This window comes from Apteryx mantelli, chromosome Z (assembly GCF_036417845.1).
Source record: "Apteryx mantelli isolate bAptMan1 chromosome Z, bAptMan1.hap1, whole genome shotgun sequence".
Taxonomy (NCBI): domain Eukaryota; kingdom Metazoa; phylum Chordata; class Aves; order Apterygiformes; family Apterygidae; genus Apteryx; species Apteryx mantelli.
Genome location: NC_090020.1, coordinates 39,066,489 through 39,085,845, shown reverse-complemented (window position 1 = coordinate 39,085,845; position 19,357 = coordinate 39,066,489). Strand labels below are relative to the sequence as shown.

At 39.1% G+C, this 19,357-nt stretch overlaps 1 protein-coding gene across 2 annotated transcripts; it reads left to right on the top strand.

The window, feature by feature from the left end:
* The first annotated feature begins 438 nt into the window (after window positions 1-438).
* On the top strand, window positions 439-19,218 carry GRAMD2B (GRAM domain containing 2B). Of its 2 annotated transcripts, none has more exons than XM_067316132.1 (13): window positions 439-508; window positions 2,671-2,758; window positions 3,062-3,128; window positions 4,079-4,182; window positions 8,343-8,438; window positions 9,379-9,450; window positions 9,584-9,664; window positions 10,294-10,405; window positions 12,164-12,286; window positions 12,464-12,551; window positions 13,004-13,105; window positions 14,986-15,079; window positions 18,023-19,218. In XM_067316132.1, exons 2-13 carry the CDS (start codon window positions 2,699-2,701, stop codon window positions 18,062-18,064), a joined length of 1,041 nt encoding a protein of 346 aa, XP_067172233.1. In that variant the 5' UTR covers window positions 439-508; window positions 2,671-2,698; the 3' UTR covers window positions 18,065-19,218. The 2 variants fall into 2 exon arrangements, with proteins under 2 accessions (XP_067172233.1, XP_067172232.1); XM_067316131.1 differs by having other exon boundaries at window positions 12,461-12,551.
* Window positions 19,219-19,357: the final 139 nt, after the last annotated feature.

Here is a 19,357-nt window from a genome sequence, read left to right as displayed (position 1 = left end):
ATTTAGTTAAGTACTAGGTGCTGTAACGCAGGATGTTTTTCTTCCATCTGCCAATCAAATTAATTTCCCTTAGTCATCAGGAACACAGTCTCATTTAGGAAAAACTCATTCCTTTTGGAACAGAAGTTAAAGCTACAAATGTTAAGAGTGTTGGAATATTTGTGGCAGTATTTCAGTTTTTAATCTCTTCATTGCTAGAATTTCAGTACAGGAGCTTATCTGAGTGGCTGCTCAGATGTGTAATACTGTCAAGTCAGTGGATGCAAACTTTTCAGGGTGTTGGTGTTAACAGAATGTCATAATTTTGCTCATTAATATGTGCTATGTTGTCAGCACATTCCAGTAGCTTTTGACATTGCTATCTATTTTATTTTTCCTTCTGCAGTTCAGATGGAGAAAATGGATCAGATGAAAAAAGAAAGACAGGAAAATCACCGACTATATTGCTGCAGACCCCTACCAGTGAAGTGGAGTATTCTGATGACCGGAAAAAAGTTGGTGTTGCTAGGTAATGTTAGCTTTCTGGTAGTCAGATGATCAAAATGGTTACAGCCCATTCAAAAATTTGAGAAGCAAGTTGTATCAGCCATCATCATCCCGGTTGTGTTAATAGCTGTGTGTCGCTAGCCCAAATGGAGTTGTGCAGATGTGCAAACAACAGGGATCAGGGCCCCCTTCCAGGGGCTGCTGTATCATCCACCACAAGCAGTCAGAATAACGAGAATCTGGACTTTCGGGTGGGCTTTGCTCCCCTGTACTAGGGAAACATATGTTGCACTGGTCAGTGTCATTGCTGGTTACTTCCTTTTTGCAGCATTAAAGCCTGGGAAGCAGTCAAACTGAGCTGCAGTTTGACTCCTGGGCTGTTTCTGGAGCACTGTTTCCCTGGATTAGTGATTGTGCACAGTAAAGACATGAATCTTAATTCTGGATTCTTTAACTGAGGCAGTGATGCCTCTTTGCACTGTATATTGCATCAGATGATTGTAATCTCTCTGCAAAAATGGTCATTCCTCCCATGTTGGAGAACTGGAGTGCACTTGAAACTCTTCCAAAACAAACTGGAATAGTATTAAAATTCTGCTTCAAGAACTTGGATGCAAAACTTGCATACCTTTCTCATTGGCTGCTCAGTTGACAAAGTAAAAGTCAGTAGTCAACCTGCTATTTTGGTTTCAGTCACAAGGCAGATACTTATGAAACATTACTTAACTTCCTGAAATACCCTTTGAAGAAGTATGCAACTACTTTTTTAGTAAACCCTCCTTCCAGTCTCATCTTTCTCATGCAATTAATTGACCCTGCTGGAGAGGAGTTGACATAGCTTTTTTTTTTTTTTTTGGTAAGGCTGTCTATAACTTAAGTTTGACCTAAACTTTACATAGGGGCACACATACACATGTATGCTAGAGGTCTCTTCTATGAGGGACCACCAGAGAAATGAAGCTAGTGTCCCTGCCATCTAAATCAGTCCTGCTGTGTGGTCTCTTTCCTAAATTTAGCTCACCTCTACAGCACTTGGGCTCTCCTTTTCCCCTCTTACAGTTTTTATTGGAAACCCTGACCACCTCAAGTTTAGAAAGTTAAGGAAGATGTACCATGGGGGATAAGGTGCAGTGATGGAAACTAAGGCTTTTGTAGCACCTTTCTCTCTCCATCCTACCTTAGCACTTCGCAGCACATGTTCTTCAGGTCATTCAGTGAGGCCTGTGTTGTATTCTTCCTTCTGCTCTTTCCCAGTCTGTATCTGAAAGCCTCTGAAAAAGAGCTAACTTATTTTAGTAGCCTGTTGATGCCCTTTTGTCTGTGTTATAAATGTAAGCTCTCAAGGATAATCTTTTCCACCTGACTTCTGAGGCAGTGTTATCCCACCTCTATTTTTGTTATGCTAAACAAGCCATGTTGTGAATTTCTCCTGTATGAAAACAAACAAAACTAATTTTCCCAGCCATTCTCGGAGATTTTCTCTGTACTTGTTCTACTTTAGAGTTTTTGTGGCTGTTTGTTTGTTTGTTTTCCCCCTCCCTCCCTCCCTCCCTCTGCCCAGTATGAATGGCCGAAGCTGTACAGATGCAACTTCTTATACAACTGGCACTCATAATTCCCTTTTGTGTATTGGGAACTTTGCCCCCAGAATTGCTGGTTATCTTAATGATTTCATTACAATTACCAGTTCATAGCAGTCATCTGACTTGTGCACCTATGTCTCTTCTGCATTGCACTTTTCAAATGAGTTCCCATTTTGTAGAAGTTCATAGTTTTGAGTGCATCACCTTGCACTCTGTACTACTTTTATCTTACTTTCATTACTGTGCTATTAAAGAAACAGTATTTCATGTGTTCTCCAAAAACCAAAAAAAAGGAACTTGAAGCTAAGGTCTGTCATAATTCATCACACTGCAGAAATGTCTTCAACTTGATTCCTCTCCCCTTCCAACTAGTAATTTAGAATATTCCTTTTAAAATACAAAAAGACCTTCTGTGAGGGCTGGTGTGGTTTACCATTGAGATGTATTCCTCTTGAGTGCTTGTGTAATCCTTGATGAATCAGATAAGAGTTACTGAAGAATTCATATGCTTCACAGAAATGCATGTCCTGTTGATACCAAGACTAATGAAATGAGGCCAAGCATATAATGTGGATGCTTACTTTTTCCCCCCCCTCCCCAGGACAAAGAGCAGTGCAGATAGTCCACCCATGACAATGGACATCAAGAGCGACTCCAAGATTGAGAGGAAAAAACGCGTCTCAAATCAGGTAGTGCAGAGGATATACTTGTTTATACATACTTAGTAAATGCATAACTACTGTGGGATCCCCCTCGTTTAGCAAAAGTATAGTTCAATGTAGCTTAAGGACATAGGTTCCGTTCTTCATCTGTGTGCTAGAGTCTGGGTAGAGCAGGGTAAGGACTCAATAGACACGTGGCAAAAATGGAGATTTATGGTAATTTTGGCAAAATGAGAAGGTATTGGGAGGAGAGGAAATGGAATGGTCACTTGACTTTTAAAATATCTAATAAGGCATTTGTCTTTGGGTGTGGGCCTTTTTGTTTTTTAGCTGAAGGCAAATGCACACTTTCATAAGCTGTTTATGGAGGTTCCCACTGATGAGCCACTGAAACAAAGTAAGTATTAATCCCCTTGTCATTGCTGACTCTGGAAGAAAGATACCGGTAACATTCAAGAGGCACTACCTGAATTCTAAAAACTGCAGCTGCCTGGAGCTGCAAGGCTTTCCTCTGCATGCACTGGGTGTTTCTGTTGTAATCTTACAGAATTTTGATTTCTTAAATCTTCAGGTGTTGGGCATCTTTGGGAATTGTTGTCTGCTTTGCACTTCTAAACAGTAATCTCGTACAACCCTTTGCTGGTACCCAAAGTTGTTACTTAATTATAACAGAACTGGTCAAGTGCCTAGGTGTTTTTTTTTGTTGTTGTTGCTGATGCTTTAAAATTTAAAAGCACCGGTAGGAGAAGTATTTACAATGTCTAAAGATTCATTTGTTCCCTGTGATAGCTGTAACAAACGACAGCTACATAGGTATGTACAACAAATCCTTCCTGAAAGAAGGAATACAAGTAAAGCAGTTTATGAATGAGATAAACGGTGTACTCTGTGGCTGCAAAGTAAAGAGTATTATTTTACATGTGCTTCTACCTCCATTGGTCATCTGATCTGGACAAACACTATAGTTCTAGAGCTAAAAGTTTTGAGCTAAACCTCCTATTTCATGAAGCTCTTTACATTTACATAATACAGTTACCTGACACCTAGTCAAAAGGTTTATAGGAAACTAGATCATACTCTCAGAAAAGTTTCTTGGCTTCTGGGAGCCAGTTGTATGTTACACATTTCAGTTTTAGACTGCGGATGTTTTGAATACGAACTTAGACTTGTGAAACTTTCTTAGCTCTTTGAAATAGTAAGTTTTACTAATAGAAAAGTTTGACAATGTTTATCAAAAGATATAAACCTAAATAGGCTATGGCTTTAAAATAAAAAAAAGTTTTTTAAAAAAAAAGTTATCTTGGCTTGTGATTACCTTAGAGATTATAGAATGTCTATGTGTTTTAGGTTTTACCTGTGCTCTGCAGAAAGAAATTCTGTACCAAGGAAAGTTATTCCTTTCTGAAAACTGGATTTGCTTCCATTCCAAGGTTTTTGGTAAAGATACTAAGGTTAGTAAAAATCTTCTTATGTACAGAACAGTAATGCTATTCCCCTGGACTGTGGTCATCACCAAAAATTCATGTTATTGTGCAAGGCTAGAATACTGCTAATATTTCTCACTGGCTATTACTGAACACAGTAATTGTCATGCAGCAATGCCAAGAAGTTACATTAGAGCTGGAGCACTACTATTATTAAAGACCCATTCCATCTCCTAAGGGACTTCCTGTGTGGAAAAAGAGATGGAAGGAAAGGATCTGACATGCAGCAGTGAGGGCATTGCCAAGCCAACATAGCAAAAACTGTACAAAAAAACTCTCTTAGAAAAAGTTTGGAAAAGAGAAGGAGGAGGCAAGGCTGAAAAACAAGGTCAAGATGACTGTAGTTGGGGAGCTGGATGGAAGGGAAGAATCAAATATGTTGAACAGAACAATTGCAGATGGAAAAACTAAATCTGTTTTCAGAGTTGAGTGGCTATGGGGGATTCCTCTGGCTGCTTCTCCTGTTCTGCATGAACAGAGAGGGGAAAAAAAAACAGTCTGCTAGGCATTTACTTCTGAACCTAATGTGAAGAGCAGAAATGGGACCTGAATGGTTGGAAAGATGGTAACTTACCAGATCATTGTATACTCTTTCTTGGTGCAGATAGCTGCAGCTATTGAAACTTTCAAGCTAGAAGCTTTTTACTATAAGTGACCCACCTAAGGCTTGGCCCCCCTCAGGTGAATGCTATGCATACAGATAAAAAGAAATCCTGTCCAACAGTTAGTGTTCTCTTCTTGTTGTTTTGGAGGTTTGGGGTGTTTTTCTTTGTTTACATAAACTCTGATCTATCTTTTAGCTTTCATTAGGAAACAAAACTTGATTACTGCAAGGATTTCTTTCTTTTCTTTCTCAAGTACTTCCTTGAACAAAGTTGCGGTTTAGATCTAGACCCCTGCTTAAGGAATAGGGTGCTGAACTGTACTGTGCTTTAATTAAGGAAACAGTATCCCTTTTCTCTGCTGTGAACTATTTTGATGGTGCACCACCTATTTTCGAAAGGACTTTTAAGAAGGTTAAATAGGTTCAAATTTAAAGAATGATTGCTGACACGTTGTTCATAGTGACCTTATGGCTTATTGTGTATTACTGCCTGGCTCAAGAAACTGAGTTATTGTTGGTTGCCAGTTAATGGATGCCACTAGTCATAAGTAGTGCATTGATGCAGACAGCATGTATGTCGGTGGAAGCCATATGGCACAAATAAGGAAACCAAAATTAAGAAAGGGTCAGATACTGTCACTTCTAACTCATAGCAGCTATCTTGGCAAGTAGTTTCATTAAAATAGATGAAGTTATTGTCTAAATAATTTCCTGTTCAGCACAACTAAATGTGGATGGGTGTACTCCAAACTGAGGTGCAGCTTTCTAAAATTCTAATCAAGCTACACACATACAAATAAAGTCTAATGAAACTCTATCAAGTAGAATAGAAAGACCTGGAAAAAGAAGATGTAGAAAGATAATCATATAAAGTGTTTTTTATAGAATATCAACAGAGTTCCAGTTCTGTGGATATATGCATATTTATGTATGTATATGATGCACAAGAGTAAAGGTATTAGAGGACCGAGCAGGGTAGGTTTAGTATTTCTAAATATGGCCATAGTGGTATTCCATCTGTGTTCAACTCTGGATCCCTATTTTTACAAAGACATTGGAAAAAAAAAATTAAGATCATTTAAGGAGTAAACTTGGTCATTTACTTCCCCCTGCATCTCACTCTAAAGCTTGGTTCAGCCACACAGAGCAGGCACAAATATTTTTAGAAATGTCATCAACAGAGCTTCAACAAAACATTGGAGAATCAGGGATATAATGAAGAATAATATAATGGGGGGAAGAGGAAATCAAGCTTGACAGGAGGAAGAACCTTCTTAGCAGTAAGGTGTATTGATAAAGTTGCCATGACACACAAGCTCTATTGCTTGGAACTTGTAAAACCCTCTGAACTTGGTCATAAAACTGTTCTGTTGTGAGAAGGAGCAGGATTACACATTCCAATAAATCTTTCATTGTGAATTCTTCTATCTAAAGGTTTTTTTGTTATTAAAAGCTTGGGGGGGAAGGGGGAGGTGAAACAGCCATGCAAGTCAATAGCTGTTAGTCTACAGTGCAAAAATCCTGCTTGTTTGAAAATAAAAGATTTCTGCTGCAGGACTGAATAAGCTTTGAAAGACTGCACTGTCTCTCCAGTTAGTTCTATATTGGCCTGCAATCCTTTTCCTGGAGCTAAATATCATCTTATGCGTTTTAGTTTCTCTCTGTGTTGGTTACAAGTAAACTATATTTCCCAGAAGAATTTTTACTACAGAGAAATAAAATACTTTGCAGTGATTTCCCCATTTCAATCTAGTGCTGGGGTAAGAGTGCAGTAAGCAATTACTTAATCCCACTTAAGCACTCTTTTGTCTTGATTACGGTAATGTTATCCATCAAAATAGCATGCAGCAGAATGCCATTAACATCTCCAATTTAAAGTTCTTTGAGGTGAACTGAGCCAGTTAGACAACTTCTAAGTTGTATTTTTTTATTATAATTATCATTTATGATTTTTGCTGAAAAATCTCTTCAAAAGAAGTGAAGCCAATTCTATTCTGACTCATGATGGTTCTGTGTTTTTCCTGTCAAAAACATTTCATAGCTGCCCCCTTTCCTCCTCACCTGCCAAAAAAGTTGTTATAAAAAAAACAAGTGTTGCAAAACTTTGTGAAACAAGACAATATCCAGTCCAAGAAGAAAAAGTATAGCAGACAACCTGTTTAATGACCCATTTTCAGAAGACTTGGCCTCTTAAGCAGAACAAATAGAGTTCACATATTAAAATAAATCAGTAGAGTGGTGGTGGTCAGACTTATAATTTTGAAGGCCTGGGTCTAAGAATTTGTAAGCTTTGTGTTTTGGGGGTTTGCTTTTATTTTGTTTTGTGCTAGCACCCCTCTTTAACAAAACTAAATACCAAGTTTCTAGCCTGTAGATGACAAGCAGAGGTTTGGCTTGCCATGCTTAAATAGTGGCTGACAATCTTACAGCCAGAATAACGTACAGAAAAGTGGTTTTTTGTTAGCTGAAACAACATGAGATAATTTCATGACTTGATGTTACTTTGTACTTATTCTCCTGAACAAAAGTTAACAAAGTTTTACAAAACTGCTCCAAGAGTATTTTAATTCTCCTTCTGCACTGACCTGTGGGGTTTTTTTTCCATTCAGTGCTATGATCACCTATTGATAAATCTTCAGGCACTTCTATCTTGCTTCCAAATTTCTCAGGTTGTTGTGGTGGTGTATGTTGAGGGAATTCTAACAGGAGCTACAGCCCATCCATAAGTATCCTGGATTGCTGTGTTTGCCTAACCAGTCAGCTCTGGGCTTTTTCATTGAAAGTCAAAGCAGCAATTCAGTCGTTTGTAATGTAGGGTTTACAAGAAGCACCCATACAGAATATCTGAATTGAAATACTCTGAAACTTAACAGGTAATTTTTTCCCACTAATGGGGTTGAATGTAAACAAAAAGCAGGAAGGAAGATTGCTGAGTACTTTTCAGTGCAAATGTAGAAAGGCTGGATGACACACAGGGATCAGTTTAAATAAGTCAGTGTGTGTGGGTATTGGATCTTTTGACATACCAAAGGACAAGCTGTTTACTCAGCTGCATGCTGCAACTAAGGGCTCTGAAAGTGGTGAAGAAGAGCAAGAGTTGCATGTTCATTGTTCAACAAGCATCACCTGTCTGATATGTTCTGAAACATTTTGTTCCTAAACAAACCTAGAGGAAACCTAGCTTTAAGCCTGGTTTGTTCTGCAGGTGCACAATGAACTTAGCCGGTAGTCTTGTAAGAGCAAAGGGATCAAAAAGAGGAAGCACCCCCCCCCCCCAAAAAAATCTTGAATTGGTAGCTGATAAAAATGGAAGTAAAAACAGTTAAGAAATGGTATTAGTCTGAAACCATACCTGCTCCATATGGAAAGTTAAGAACAGGGGAAGGCCATAGGAGAGAAGTCTTTAGAGGAAGAGTGTTGAAAGTCTGACTCATCACAGTTGGTAGGCTGGGCTCCTTGCGAAAGAGCATTCGGACTCATATGCTTGTATTGGGACTCTAACAATATGATGGTCTTGTTTCAGATTAGTATACCTGTGCTCTCAGTGACACTACTAAAGAAAACTAAAACTGCCCTCCTTGTGCCAAATGCTCTGATCATAGCAACAGTTACAGATAAAGTGAGTACTGGAAGGGGGTAAAGCTATCGTACCTTGCCTGCTTTCTTTTCCCTTTTTTGTCCTCTTTCCCCTACTTATTTGCAGTTGTCATGAGGGTTTCTTAAAGGTTCCAGGTGCCAATTTATCCAAGTAGAGGATTGGCCACACATGCCTATTTAGATTGAGAACCCTGGAGGATTTTTTGGAGGTAATTTGGGCTTAGTCTGCTCCCTCTCTTCTGACAGGCAATGACTTTTTTTTTTTCCTTCCCCTAACTCCCTGTCTTTTTTTCTTTAGACGTACAGTAAACAGAGCTATGTAGAACTTGCTGAGAAAATAAGAAAGGAATCTCTGGACACCACCTGTTCTCTATAATCCATCATTCCCTGTTCTCCAAGACTGCTGACTGGTGGCACTGAGGGAACTGAAGCAGCTGGTCCAGAAAGCAAGTGCAGAGAGGGTTACCTGCCCAACTGGCAGCTCTGACCATATGCTTGATTTTACTTGGGTCTCAGTACTGCCATAGTTGCAACAAAATGCAGTGGCTCACAGCGATTCTCAGGAGTAATTGCATCAATCAGTAGAAAACCTGATCATCCTAAGGGCAGCTTTAGAACCAGGCTACTTTCATTGCACATACAGGGAGAGGATGTACAGTGAGCTGTGTTTTGAAAGGGATAGGGAAAACATAGTGCACAAAGTCTTAAAAAAAAAAAAAAATTGCACTAGGTTATACTCTAGGTATTACAGCAGGACACGTAAATTCTGATATGCCTTTTTTATGCTCCCTGTGATTAACCTCTGCTTGTAGGCTTAGAGGAAATGATGTTTTTCTCTGCTGTACAAAAGTCCTTGAAAATAGTTGCTTGATCAGCAAAGCCACGTACCATTTTTATTTAGATAAAAGGAAGTTTTTACTGTGTGCCTTTTCTCTAACAGTTTTGGAACTTTTGTTTTTCAGTACATGTTTGTCTCCTTGCTCTCCAGAGATACCACCTACAAGCTATTAAAATCTATCTGTAGACATCTTGAGGTGAGTACTAATGGAAGTGAAGATGATATATAGGTTTATTATGTTCATACTACAGTTCTGCTTTTAAAGGTTAGGCCATTTCTAACTGTGTTCATTGTTAAAACTGTTTTTTTGTTGTTGTTTTTGTTTCCAGGATATGAGTGTCGGCAACAGTCCCAATCCCTCTTCTGCTGAAAACAGTTTCAGGGCTGATCGTCCTACAACTCTGCCCCTGGTAAATGACTTGGGTGTTTGTTCTCTTGTTGCACCACCATTCATTGTAAGTCCTGTTTATAATGTCCTAAACTGAAGCAAATCATGCCCTTCTTGTTTCTAAAACTTCCATGAGCTTTTCAACCTCAGGAAGCGGTGGAAGTGATTAGCATAGATGTACTTTGATCTGATCAGATGCAGTATGTGTGCGCACATATGCTGTTTCTAGCAGTCAGGTTTCATGGTGCTTTGTACTAACTTATGGTTGCTGCTTCCCCTGCCGTGGATGGCAATCCAACATGGTTTTTGAAGTGTTTCTAGCTGCAGTCCTTCTACAATCCAGTTCAGCCAACTGAAAGAGATGTTTAGCCACACGATGACTAGCATCTAACTTGACAGTTTTTCTCTTGCCGGTGTACCTAAGCTTTTCACCTAAACTAAGGCAAGGGATGAGACTTAACTTGAATTCTGGTGATCATAAAGTGCTTATTGTGCTAACTTGATCTCAGCATCTTGATATTGGAGCTTGTTCATGGCCAGCCAGTTTTAAATCTCTAATCATTGGTTCAGTTTCTCAAGGGAAGTCAAAGAAAATCAGGCTGTTTAGATTTAGGTCAGGGCTGATCTTTCTTGTGACTCTTTCCCTATCAGGATTTCAATGAAGATTATTCTGATCTGGATGGTATAGTGCAGCAGCGGAGACAAGAGATGGAGGAGTCCAGCAGTACAGGCTCCCAAACCCCAGAGCTGGAACACTTCCAAGGTGAGAGTGGTCATTGGACCCAAGAGAACGGGAATGGCACGGCTCAATTTTGCTTCTGTAATCCCCTTCTGATGTGGAGGTGCATCTCTGTTCACCACAGTCCTGGAGAACAATTTTAAGGTCTTCCTTGGAGCCACAATAGCTGGGTTTCCATCACTATACACCTGTTGTCTTAACCTAGAGTTAAGTAATGATTCTGTCAGCAGCAGATCTGGTTCATGGCACTACTGCCTCCAGTTGCTTATTCATGCTGTCTGCTCCCCACCATCCCAAGGATTTTACCCTATCAGTTATGCCAGCAGAGATGTAATGTAAGAGATGTTCCTCCTTTAAAGACAAAAGAAACTATTAAAAAGTGGTTCAAGTCACAGTGTAACTTCTGATCCATTTAAACAACTTTATGTACAGAGGTGGGTTTTGATCATCAGGAAGAATTATCTTTGATATGGTTGGGGTTTTTTGTTTTGCTTTATTCTTTACAGTCATTAAGACATTTGAAGATACTGTCCAAATTGATGTTTTTAACATTACTGTTTGTAATTTTATATACCTCAAATTCTTCACACAACCTGCCATCGTGTTACACAGAAAAACACTACATATGAGAGTTCAAAAATATGGCAGAACTTGTTGTATATGGCACATACTGAATGCCATTAGCAGCAAGATCCTAGGGTGGTATTCCATTTAATATGTTCATATGTATTAACATGTTGGTGTTCTATTATTACTCCAGGTTCTATCTTGACTATAAAGAACTTGTATAATTAGAAACTTGTCTGTAGCCATCACTTTTAAATGAAATATTATCAATCCTCTCTTTCTTAAATAGCAGTTTTTAGTTGGGCTAGTTCTTACTTAACTCTTCTTTTTCCTGTGTCTTTTGTTTAGCTCTGTGATTTGGGGTTATTTGCTTTCATTTGTTGTTGGTATTTACTGGGTCTGTATATATTTTAATTGTTGGTGCTTGCAAAGCAACAACTAAATTGCATTGACATTACTTGCTAAATGAACACTTCTGAATAACTATCTAACTTGCTATCTTGCTTCCTTAAGGCTAATAACTACTTCAGACCTTTCTGTTTTCCTTTCCACACACACAAAAAAAAAATCCAGCTAAAAATAATCTCCCTAAGAATAGAAATGAGGCGGGGGAAACCTGTCACTTGTAATTCTGTTTCTTTTTCATTATTAGAACACTCCTGGATATGCAAGGCAAAACAAGTAAACCAAACTGAATGTGACTGGATTTTTCTGTCCCATCTTGCTCAGATGTCTTTTGCATAAAAAATGTCAGGAACTGGAACTATAATTTTCTTTTTAAAGTAATAATCCAATATTTCCATTTGATGTCATTAAAGTCATTTGGAATCATCACTGCAGTGTATTCAGTCCTCTTGAGAGATTACTTTTGTTTCTGTTTACAGTCTTCTCACTGGCAAATTCAGTGATAACCTGCAAAGTTTGCATGGGTTGCCATCTTTCAAAGAACCTGGAAATGTAAATGCACTGTACATTATCCTCTTCAAATCCAGGTCCCTCTTTCTATTTTGCCTTTCTATTTTGCAATTGTGTGGAACTACTATGCAAACTCTTCAGAAATCTTAAGACCACTAAACCATCTACTGCTTTCTGTTCTGCATCCAGAAATGCTTCTCTTAAAATCCTCCTGTTCCCCCACTCCTTGATTAACTTAAGTTACTGATAGTTTCCTTTGAATTCATATTTCAGCTTTATTAAAACTGTTGCTTTTGACAGATTATCATGTTATTGAGACACAGACCCACTTGAAAGTTTCCAAGACTGAGGCAAAGTCTGTTTGTTCAGATGTACACAGTAAACGTGTACCTGAAGGAAAAGCCAGGAACACTCCTCGAAATGGTAAGGAATCAAGGGAAGATCTTCAGCTGGGGTTAGATAAGTCCACATAGTTGTCAATTCACATTAGCTGTGGAAGATCTTTCTCTCTGTTTATATACTTTGTTGCATGCTTGCAAACACCATTTGTCTGCCTTGGTCTGCTTTGATTAAAATGACACTCTGTTCTTCTCCTAGCAGGTCATTCTGAAGCCTTCAGGTTCTTCCACAAAGTGAAGTCCCAGAAGCTTTTCTCTCTGAACCAAATACTTATATTTTATGCAGTTCTGTAAGTGAACAATTAATACCAAGATTGTCAAAATATTAGGATTTTCTTAGGTTTACATAGATTAATATCATCTAAGCTTCACTTGAAAAAGAGGAGATTGAGGGGGGATTGTGGCCTTCATACTTTTCAGAAGTAGAAATGTCAGGGTAGGCTTAACAGGTCTTTTACTTGTAGAAGCAAAGGGAATTTTGGTTGGGGGAATGTCAGAGTTTAACTACTTGCAAGTTCATTCTAAGTGGCACTTAACAAAGCAGTACTACACAGCTGAGACTTTCAGAGCTGCTTGAGTGCCACTGAACTGTATTCCTGAGGTGTTTTTAAGAATGACACCTTTACAATACATGTACAAATAACAAATTAAATGGGTTTTACTGTTGCATTTGTCGGGTACATGTTAAGCTTCCATGTCCCTACAAACTCAGCTGACATACCTTATTTTTTCTCTCTTACAGTGTCTGTGTATTAATATTTTCTACCTTCTACATGAGATATAAAATCAATGTCCTAGAGGAACGTCTTATTTCCATGACATCCTTTGAGTCGCATGTTAAGGAGTAAGAATACACTCTGTGAAATTATTTTTAAAGAACTTTTTCCAGTATCTGTCATGCTCATCTATGTTCTTCAGAAACCCTTGTGATACTTCAGTACCCTGTAGTTCTTATATCTGTACTAGCCACATCTAATAGCTTTCTGTTTGAGGCTTTTAGTACAAGTGTGATGTGTTGTGGTATATGACTGCCTTCGGCATATTTCAAGTAGCTGTAACTTCACGGAGTTAACTACTGAAATGAGGTCCTTTCTAGAGCAATGATTCTTTGGGGGGTAAAAAATGTAACTTCTGTCTTCAGTCTTAATGTCACTTGATTAGCTTCAGGCTAATTCATCTGCCTTGCTTTTATAATGTTTTCTAAATCTCTGGGCTACCTACATTCACATTAGAAATTGATGTCCTGTCTCACTTAAAAAAAAAAAAAAAACTTTGCATATTTGAAGAGAAATGGCAGAAAGATAACAAATAGGAAAAGGAGGTAAGGACTGCTCTGAATATAAATTAGAATAACAGTGTGTCATTACCTCATGTTGACTCACAGCACATAAGAAATACACAAGTTGTGTGAGAACAGCCAAGATCCTCTTAGTGCCCAGAAAGTTTGGGGAGGGAGCAACGTAGGACTGCTGATGTTTTCTTAGATATCTCCCAGCACTTTGGTTCCATTATGTAGCTGTGGGCAGAGCCCAAGTCACAGATGTGAATCTACCCCCCCCCTTTTATTTTTTTCTTCTTTTCCTCCATGTTATATGGACAGGAAATATGCAAACAGGTAGTGCAGAGGCATACAAAAATATGCCACTGTAAGTTGTACTAGCTTCCTACCCTTTTCCCAGGACAGAATATAGTTCAGGTGGACACTGCTGAGAAAACTAACCAGTTTCTTTAGCATTACATTTTGAGTTGACTCTTCTGCTTCTTGTAACTGAAATTTTCTGAGCTGCTCTGAAAAACACAGCTTAAAGCCTTTTGTAAATCTCATTGCAAAACCTGCAGCCACATGTAGTGTGAGTGGGAATGTTGACACAGCCTGCCAGCTGGAAAAGCACCACTTGAAAAACAAGGAGGAAAATAAAATTCAAGCTACAGCTGCACCCAGGCTAGATGCAGTTGCCCACTAGGAGTTTCAGACTTGGTGCAAGTTTTTGAGTGAATTTGCTTGTTAGTTCAACTTTCTTTGACAATCCATCAGTGTGACAAATAGGTCACTCTGACAACGCGCTCTCGGTCATATGAAACAACTGCTGTGCTGCTTAGGATCCAGTTGCTCTCAGCTATGTTCTGTGGACAGCAGCAGCACTTGCATGTATGTGTCAGAGCTCTTGATAACAAATTTAAAGGAATAGGAAGGAAGTGGTTCTTCATCTGAAACAGGCTTGCATTTATATTTTACTTACTGTGCAGGGAGAGAGGTAAACCTGCCTAATAGTAGGCAATGTTAAAAGCTATTCTCCCACTTTTGGCATGTTTTGATTAACAGGATACTGTGGCCCTCTTCTGAAGCACTCTTTTACTAACGGGAATCTCCTGTTTTCTATCATGCTGATCCCAAACAGTACAAGATAGAGAATGACCTAACACGCACTTTTACAGTGTCAAGGGGTTGGGCTTTTTGGTTTCCTCTAAGTCACAAGACACAGGGAACTTATGCAACTTTTCAACTTACTACTAGTGGAAACAGCTGTAAAGTTTTCCATCCAAACTTCTGGAGAATGAGACCTCACAAAGAATGTAGTCAAGAGTGACTTAGGCGTGTGTTTCTGTAAACAAGTACAGTTCAAAATGTTACCATTCAAAGTATTTCCATCTACATATATCTCTGTTCTGTGTGTTTTCCTCTTTTCATTTCCCTCATACTTACTTCCTTCTTTTGCTTGACAGACAACCAGTACGCCAAGGTTTGGGATCTCATCTGCAAATTAATGCTGATGCCCTCTGTGATGAGTTAACTGCTAATCTTATAAAATTGGAAAAGGTAATTTTATGATATGAGGCAAATGCTGAAACACTAATCTGGTTCTTGCAGAATTTCTACAGTTTGTTGTGCTGAAAAGTGCTGAATTACTTCCAGATCTGATACCAAGAGCAGCATGTTTTCCTAGTGGAAATACCATTATTGGACTGCAAGTTAGCCCAAGTACAAGCATTGATACCTGTGAAAGTTTTGCTTTATGATAGGCTGAGGCTTAAGACCAGGAGTACTAGTTAACAGGACACTTCAGGGGTGATTACTGCATGTCATGATCTTGATTCTGGTCCACCAAGGCTAAGGATTCTGAACTTAGCCTTTTTTATTATTATTTGATGACATTTCCTGTGTGTGGCTTTGGTTGATGGCGGGTGGGTGTGGGTTTTGGGGGGGGGGGAAATGGAGGATGGGGCTTTCATATGTAGCCAGCCTCTCTGTACAAAGCTGCTGGAATCTGCCCATTTCTCTTCAGTAACACAAATGCTGCAGTGCCAACTGTGTGATTCCCTATAGCTGACCTTTACTCTGTCATTCTCTAATTGCAAAATTAAATGTGCTTGCTGATTTGAGCTGGATACCTACTCGAAACAAGAATGGGTGGGAAGCCTTTTTTCCACTTTAGGTGTATCAAACATGCACAAAAGTTTGGGGAGGAGAGGGTGCCACTGGCCAAGCGTGAAAAAAGAATGAGTGGAGTAAAAATAGAAGTTATTTGAATTCCTATGTACTTAAATCACATGGGATATTTTTGCCTCTGTTTCTAAAACTGAGTGCCAAGGTCTTTCAATACTGATTTCTCCCAAAGCAAGTTTCTCAAACTGCATGAAGCTAAGATTATATAATATCACTGTTAACTGTGGTGCAGAGGTTTTATGACTCTGCCAAAAAACAAATGGGAATCTTCCCTTCACCACCAACCCCTTGTCTATGGAAATCTGGATTAACACCAACATAACTCCTCTCTATGCTCTGGATAATAACAATATGAATATGAGGAAAAAATGCTCACCAGATCATTGCCAGATACTATCTTTAGTCAAATATGCCATTTAAGGGATTACTGCCTTCCGGCTGCCTGGGTCAGACCCTCAGCTGGCAGGATGGTTCATGGGAGACCTTGCTTCATTTCAGTGGGAAGCCAGCCAGCTCTTTGCAGCAGGGCTAAGCCCTTTCACAGTCCCTTAAATAGTCTCTGCTGGGAGATACAGTAAAAGGCAGTTGGATGGTAGTAACATTCAGTGCTTCCCAGAGAAGTGGCCCTCTGTCCTGAATTAGAGGGACTTAAGCCATGTGCTTTGCTCAGTTAGTGTCTGAAGAATTGAACCCTTAAATAAGTCTTAGCTTGTCTTTGCAAAATACTCCAGTCACTATCAACTGCTGGTGATCTAAGCTAAATGGGTATCACCTGTAGTTGCTTATTACCACATCCTGGTCATCTCTAATCTGGATCAGCAGTGGTTAAACAGTATGCCTGACCCTACCCTCGTACTGCAAAACTGGTAGAAATCTAACAGCCTTATGTTCTCTGAGCAAAGTTACTGCAATCACTGTACCTGTGCCCTATGTCTTAATGAAAAGTGTTAGTAACTGACTGCAGCTGGCTTTGGCAGTAAAGCTAACATAAAAGTTTTAGTGTAAGTTGTCATCTCTCCCCCTCCCCTCCTGTGCCACTGCAGCACTGAAGACTAGAGCACTGTAATGATCTGGGTTAAAAACTACGAATTACTCTCCAATTAACAAATGTTCAGTACAAGATTATATTGCAGTGACTTTTGGTGTGACCTTGTGATTTTTACCAGCTGTACTCCATACTCAGAACCAACACATTTCCATAGCTTAGCAGGACAATGCTTTGGCATTTGAGCGTTTGTTTTTGACAGGCATCATAGTTTTAGGTTGTTAAAATGTACCATATCAGGCTAAAGGGTTAAACTGGGGAAGAGAGAATGTGGCCTAATGTAACTTCTTCCCTTATCCTGATGTAGCTTGTTAATGAGAAATGTATGTGTAAGAGTTAATTGAATCTTATAAAATTAGCTGCTTCTTACTGTTCTCATTTCTCCCAAATGCTTTTTTTGGAAAAGGGTGTGCATATGGGTTAGAAGTCATGACACAGAATTAAGGAATGGCATCCTTGAACAGAAAGTACAATAGCTCCTCAAATAACTTTAAAGTCTGAAAGTAGCTGCAACTAAACCTTCTGTAGGCAGTGATTACTAGTTAACTGAGACGCAGGGAACACACGTGCTATGGGATGTGGCCTGCTGTATCCCTTTCACCCTGCTTTTAGGGACAGGAGGATGGAGGGGGAGAAACAGGCTGTGTAAATCAGATCTGTGCAAATTATCCTGAGGATGTGACTGCCTGGCATTGCCTTCAGCAGAACTGAGAGAAAGCGAGTAATTGTCAATCGGTGCACTAAATCTGGCCCATACAACATGTCTGCTCATGGCTGGAAGACCCTATGTTGCTGCGCAGAGGTCATAGCCTATGTAGTTGAAGCTGTTGTAAAACTACTTGAATTGCCCATATAAACCTAAAAGTTGTGGTTTTTTGAAGTCTGAGGCTTTCACTGAGTTTTCATCAGGTTTAAAATACTGGGGGGTTTTTAATCCATTTTTGTTTCTTTCTAGCTCTAGAGTTTGTTTTTTTTTTCTTCTACTACTACCTTATGCCTAAGGAAGAGGAGGATCTATTAGAGGAGACTGCAGGAGATCTTAAGCTATATCACCTTGATTTCTGTTGCTCAGCTAGGCATGCTGCTGTTTCATTGTACCTAGATGTTTTCTTTGAGCCTAGTGCAAAAAGCATTTAATGCGCATACCATCGGTATAAATAGCTGTGGCAGAATGCATACAGAGTACTGAAGAGAGTATGTCTTTTTCTTTTTTTTTTTAATGCAGTATGACATTCCCTGCCTCCTAACTGTTTTTTGTCTCTTTTTCTAAGATACAAAACAACTTGCAAAGACTACTTGAAGATGGTGAATGAAATGTTGATGTTCTTGGACTGCTTCAGACCTCAATCTTCTGCTCCTGACAAACAGTTCCAAAAGAGCTCTGCTGGCCAGAGTTCAAGCTTCTTATTTTTGATCCAAGCCAAGTTTAAACTACTGTATATCTCATGTCACAATGTAGAAAGTCAGTCAATTCTTGAGCAATTACATATATGTATATATTTTGAAAATAAGTTTTTTCCTTCTCTATTGATGTGTGAAATAATAGATTTTATAGCTTGTTTAATTCTAGACTTGCTTACACCAGTGTAAACCTGGTGTGACTGCATTTACCTCAGCATCTTTTTTTTTTTTCCCTGTCCATTGTCATACAAGTGTAAATGGGAAGAACTTCAGCCATGACCCATCACATGCAGAAGTGTGTTGCGTGAATGAGCTGGGTATCTCACAACTGTGGCTCCGAATCAATGCCGTGCTCTTGTTTTTTACTCCTTTCAGACCTAGCATCCCAAAGATCAGAGAACAGACAACTCTGGATTTGATTCTGCGGAGCGCTGAGTGTTCAATATGTGCTCAGGTCTCAGGTGCTGTAAATAGGCTCAATTTCACTGTCTGTGGCACTGCATCACTGCTGAAGGTGTGATCTGTTGCTACTGGGCATTCAATTTCCATTGAAGTCAAGCTTCAAATATATACAGACTCACCGACTTAACAATCAAACTGCTTGTAGTTAGCAGTATGGGTGTGACATGTCTGCACAGCTTAGAAAAGCTGCTATAGTTTTCCCATCTGCTCATACAGTCTCTGTCCATTAAGTTACTCAGTGCTAAGAGCCGCAGTCAGCATTTCCCAGAGTTGCATGGAGTCTTGGTTGGCTGAGCAAGTGCAATTCATGTTCCAGTTAATGGACGTCTAGCCTTTGTGACTCCAGACACTGGATTTTTCCACATAATAGGAACTGGCGAATTAGTGATGTAGCAACAGAAACAGTTTTAGTAGAGTGAATGAAAGAAATTGGATGCCTGCTTTGTTATATTTAAACTATTGTTTTCACAGTGCCTGAGATGGGATAACTGGTTTTTAGCTTTCTGATTCACCAAGCAGACTATTTAGTTTTTAAAAAGCAATATTTAGGATTATATCAATTAGTATCTGTAAGGTAACAGTACTGTTTATATATGCTATGCATTTTATAACCATTTCTGTGAAATGTATCTTACTTTGTTTAAATAAACTGTTTTTTTGTAAAACAAATGACTTGGAAGTACTATAATTTGGGTCAACCCAATTCCATCCACCTGTTTTAGTGAAATCTGATATTCATGATC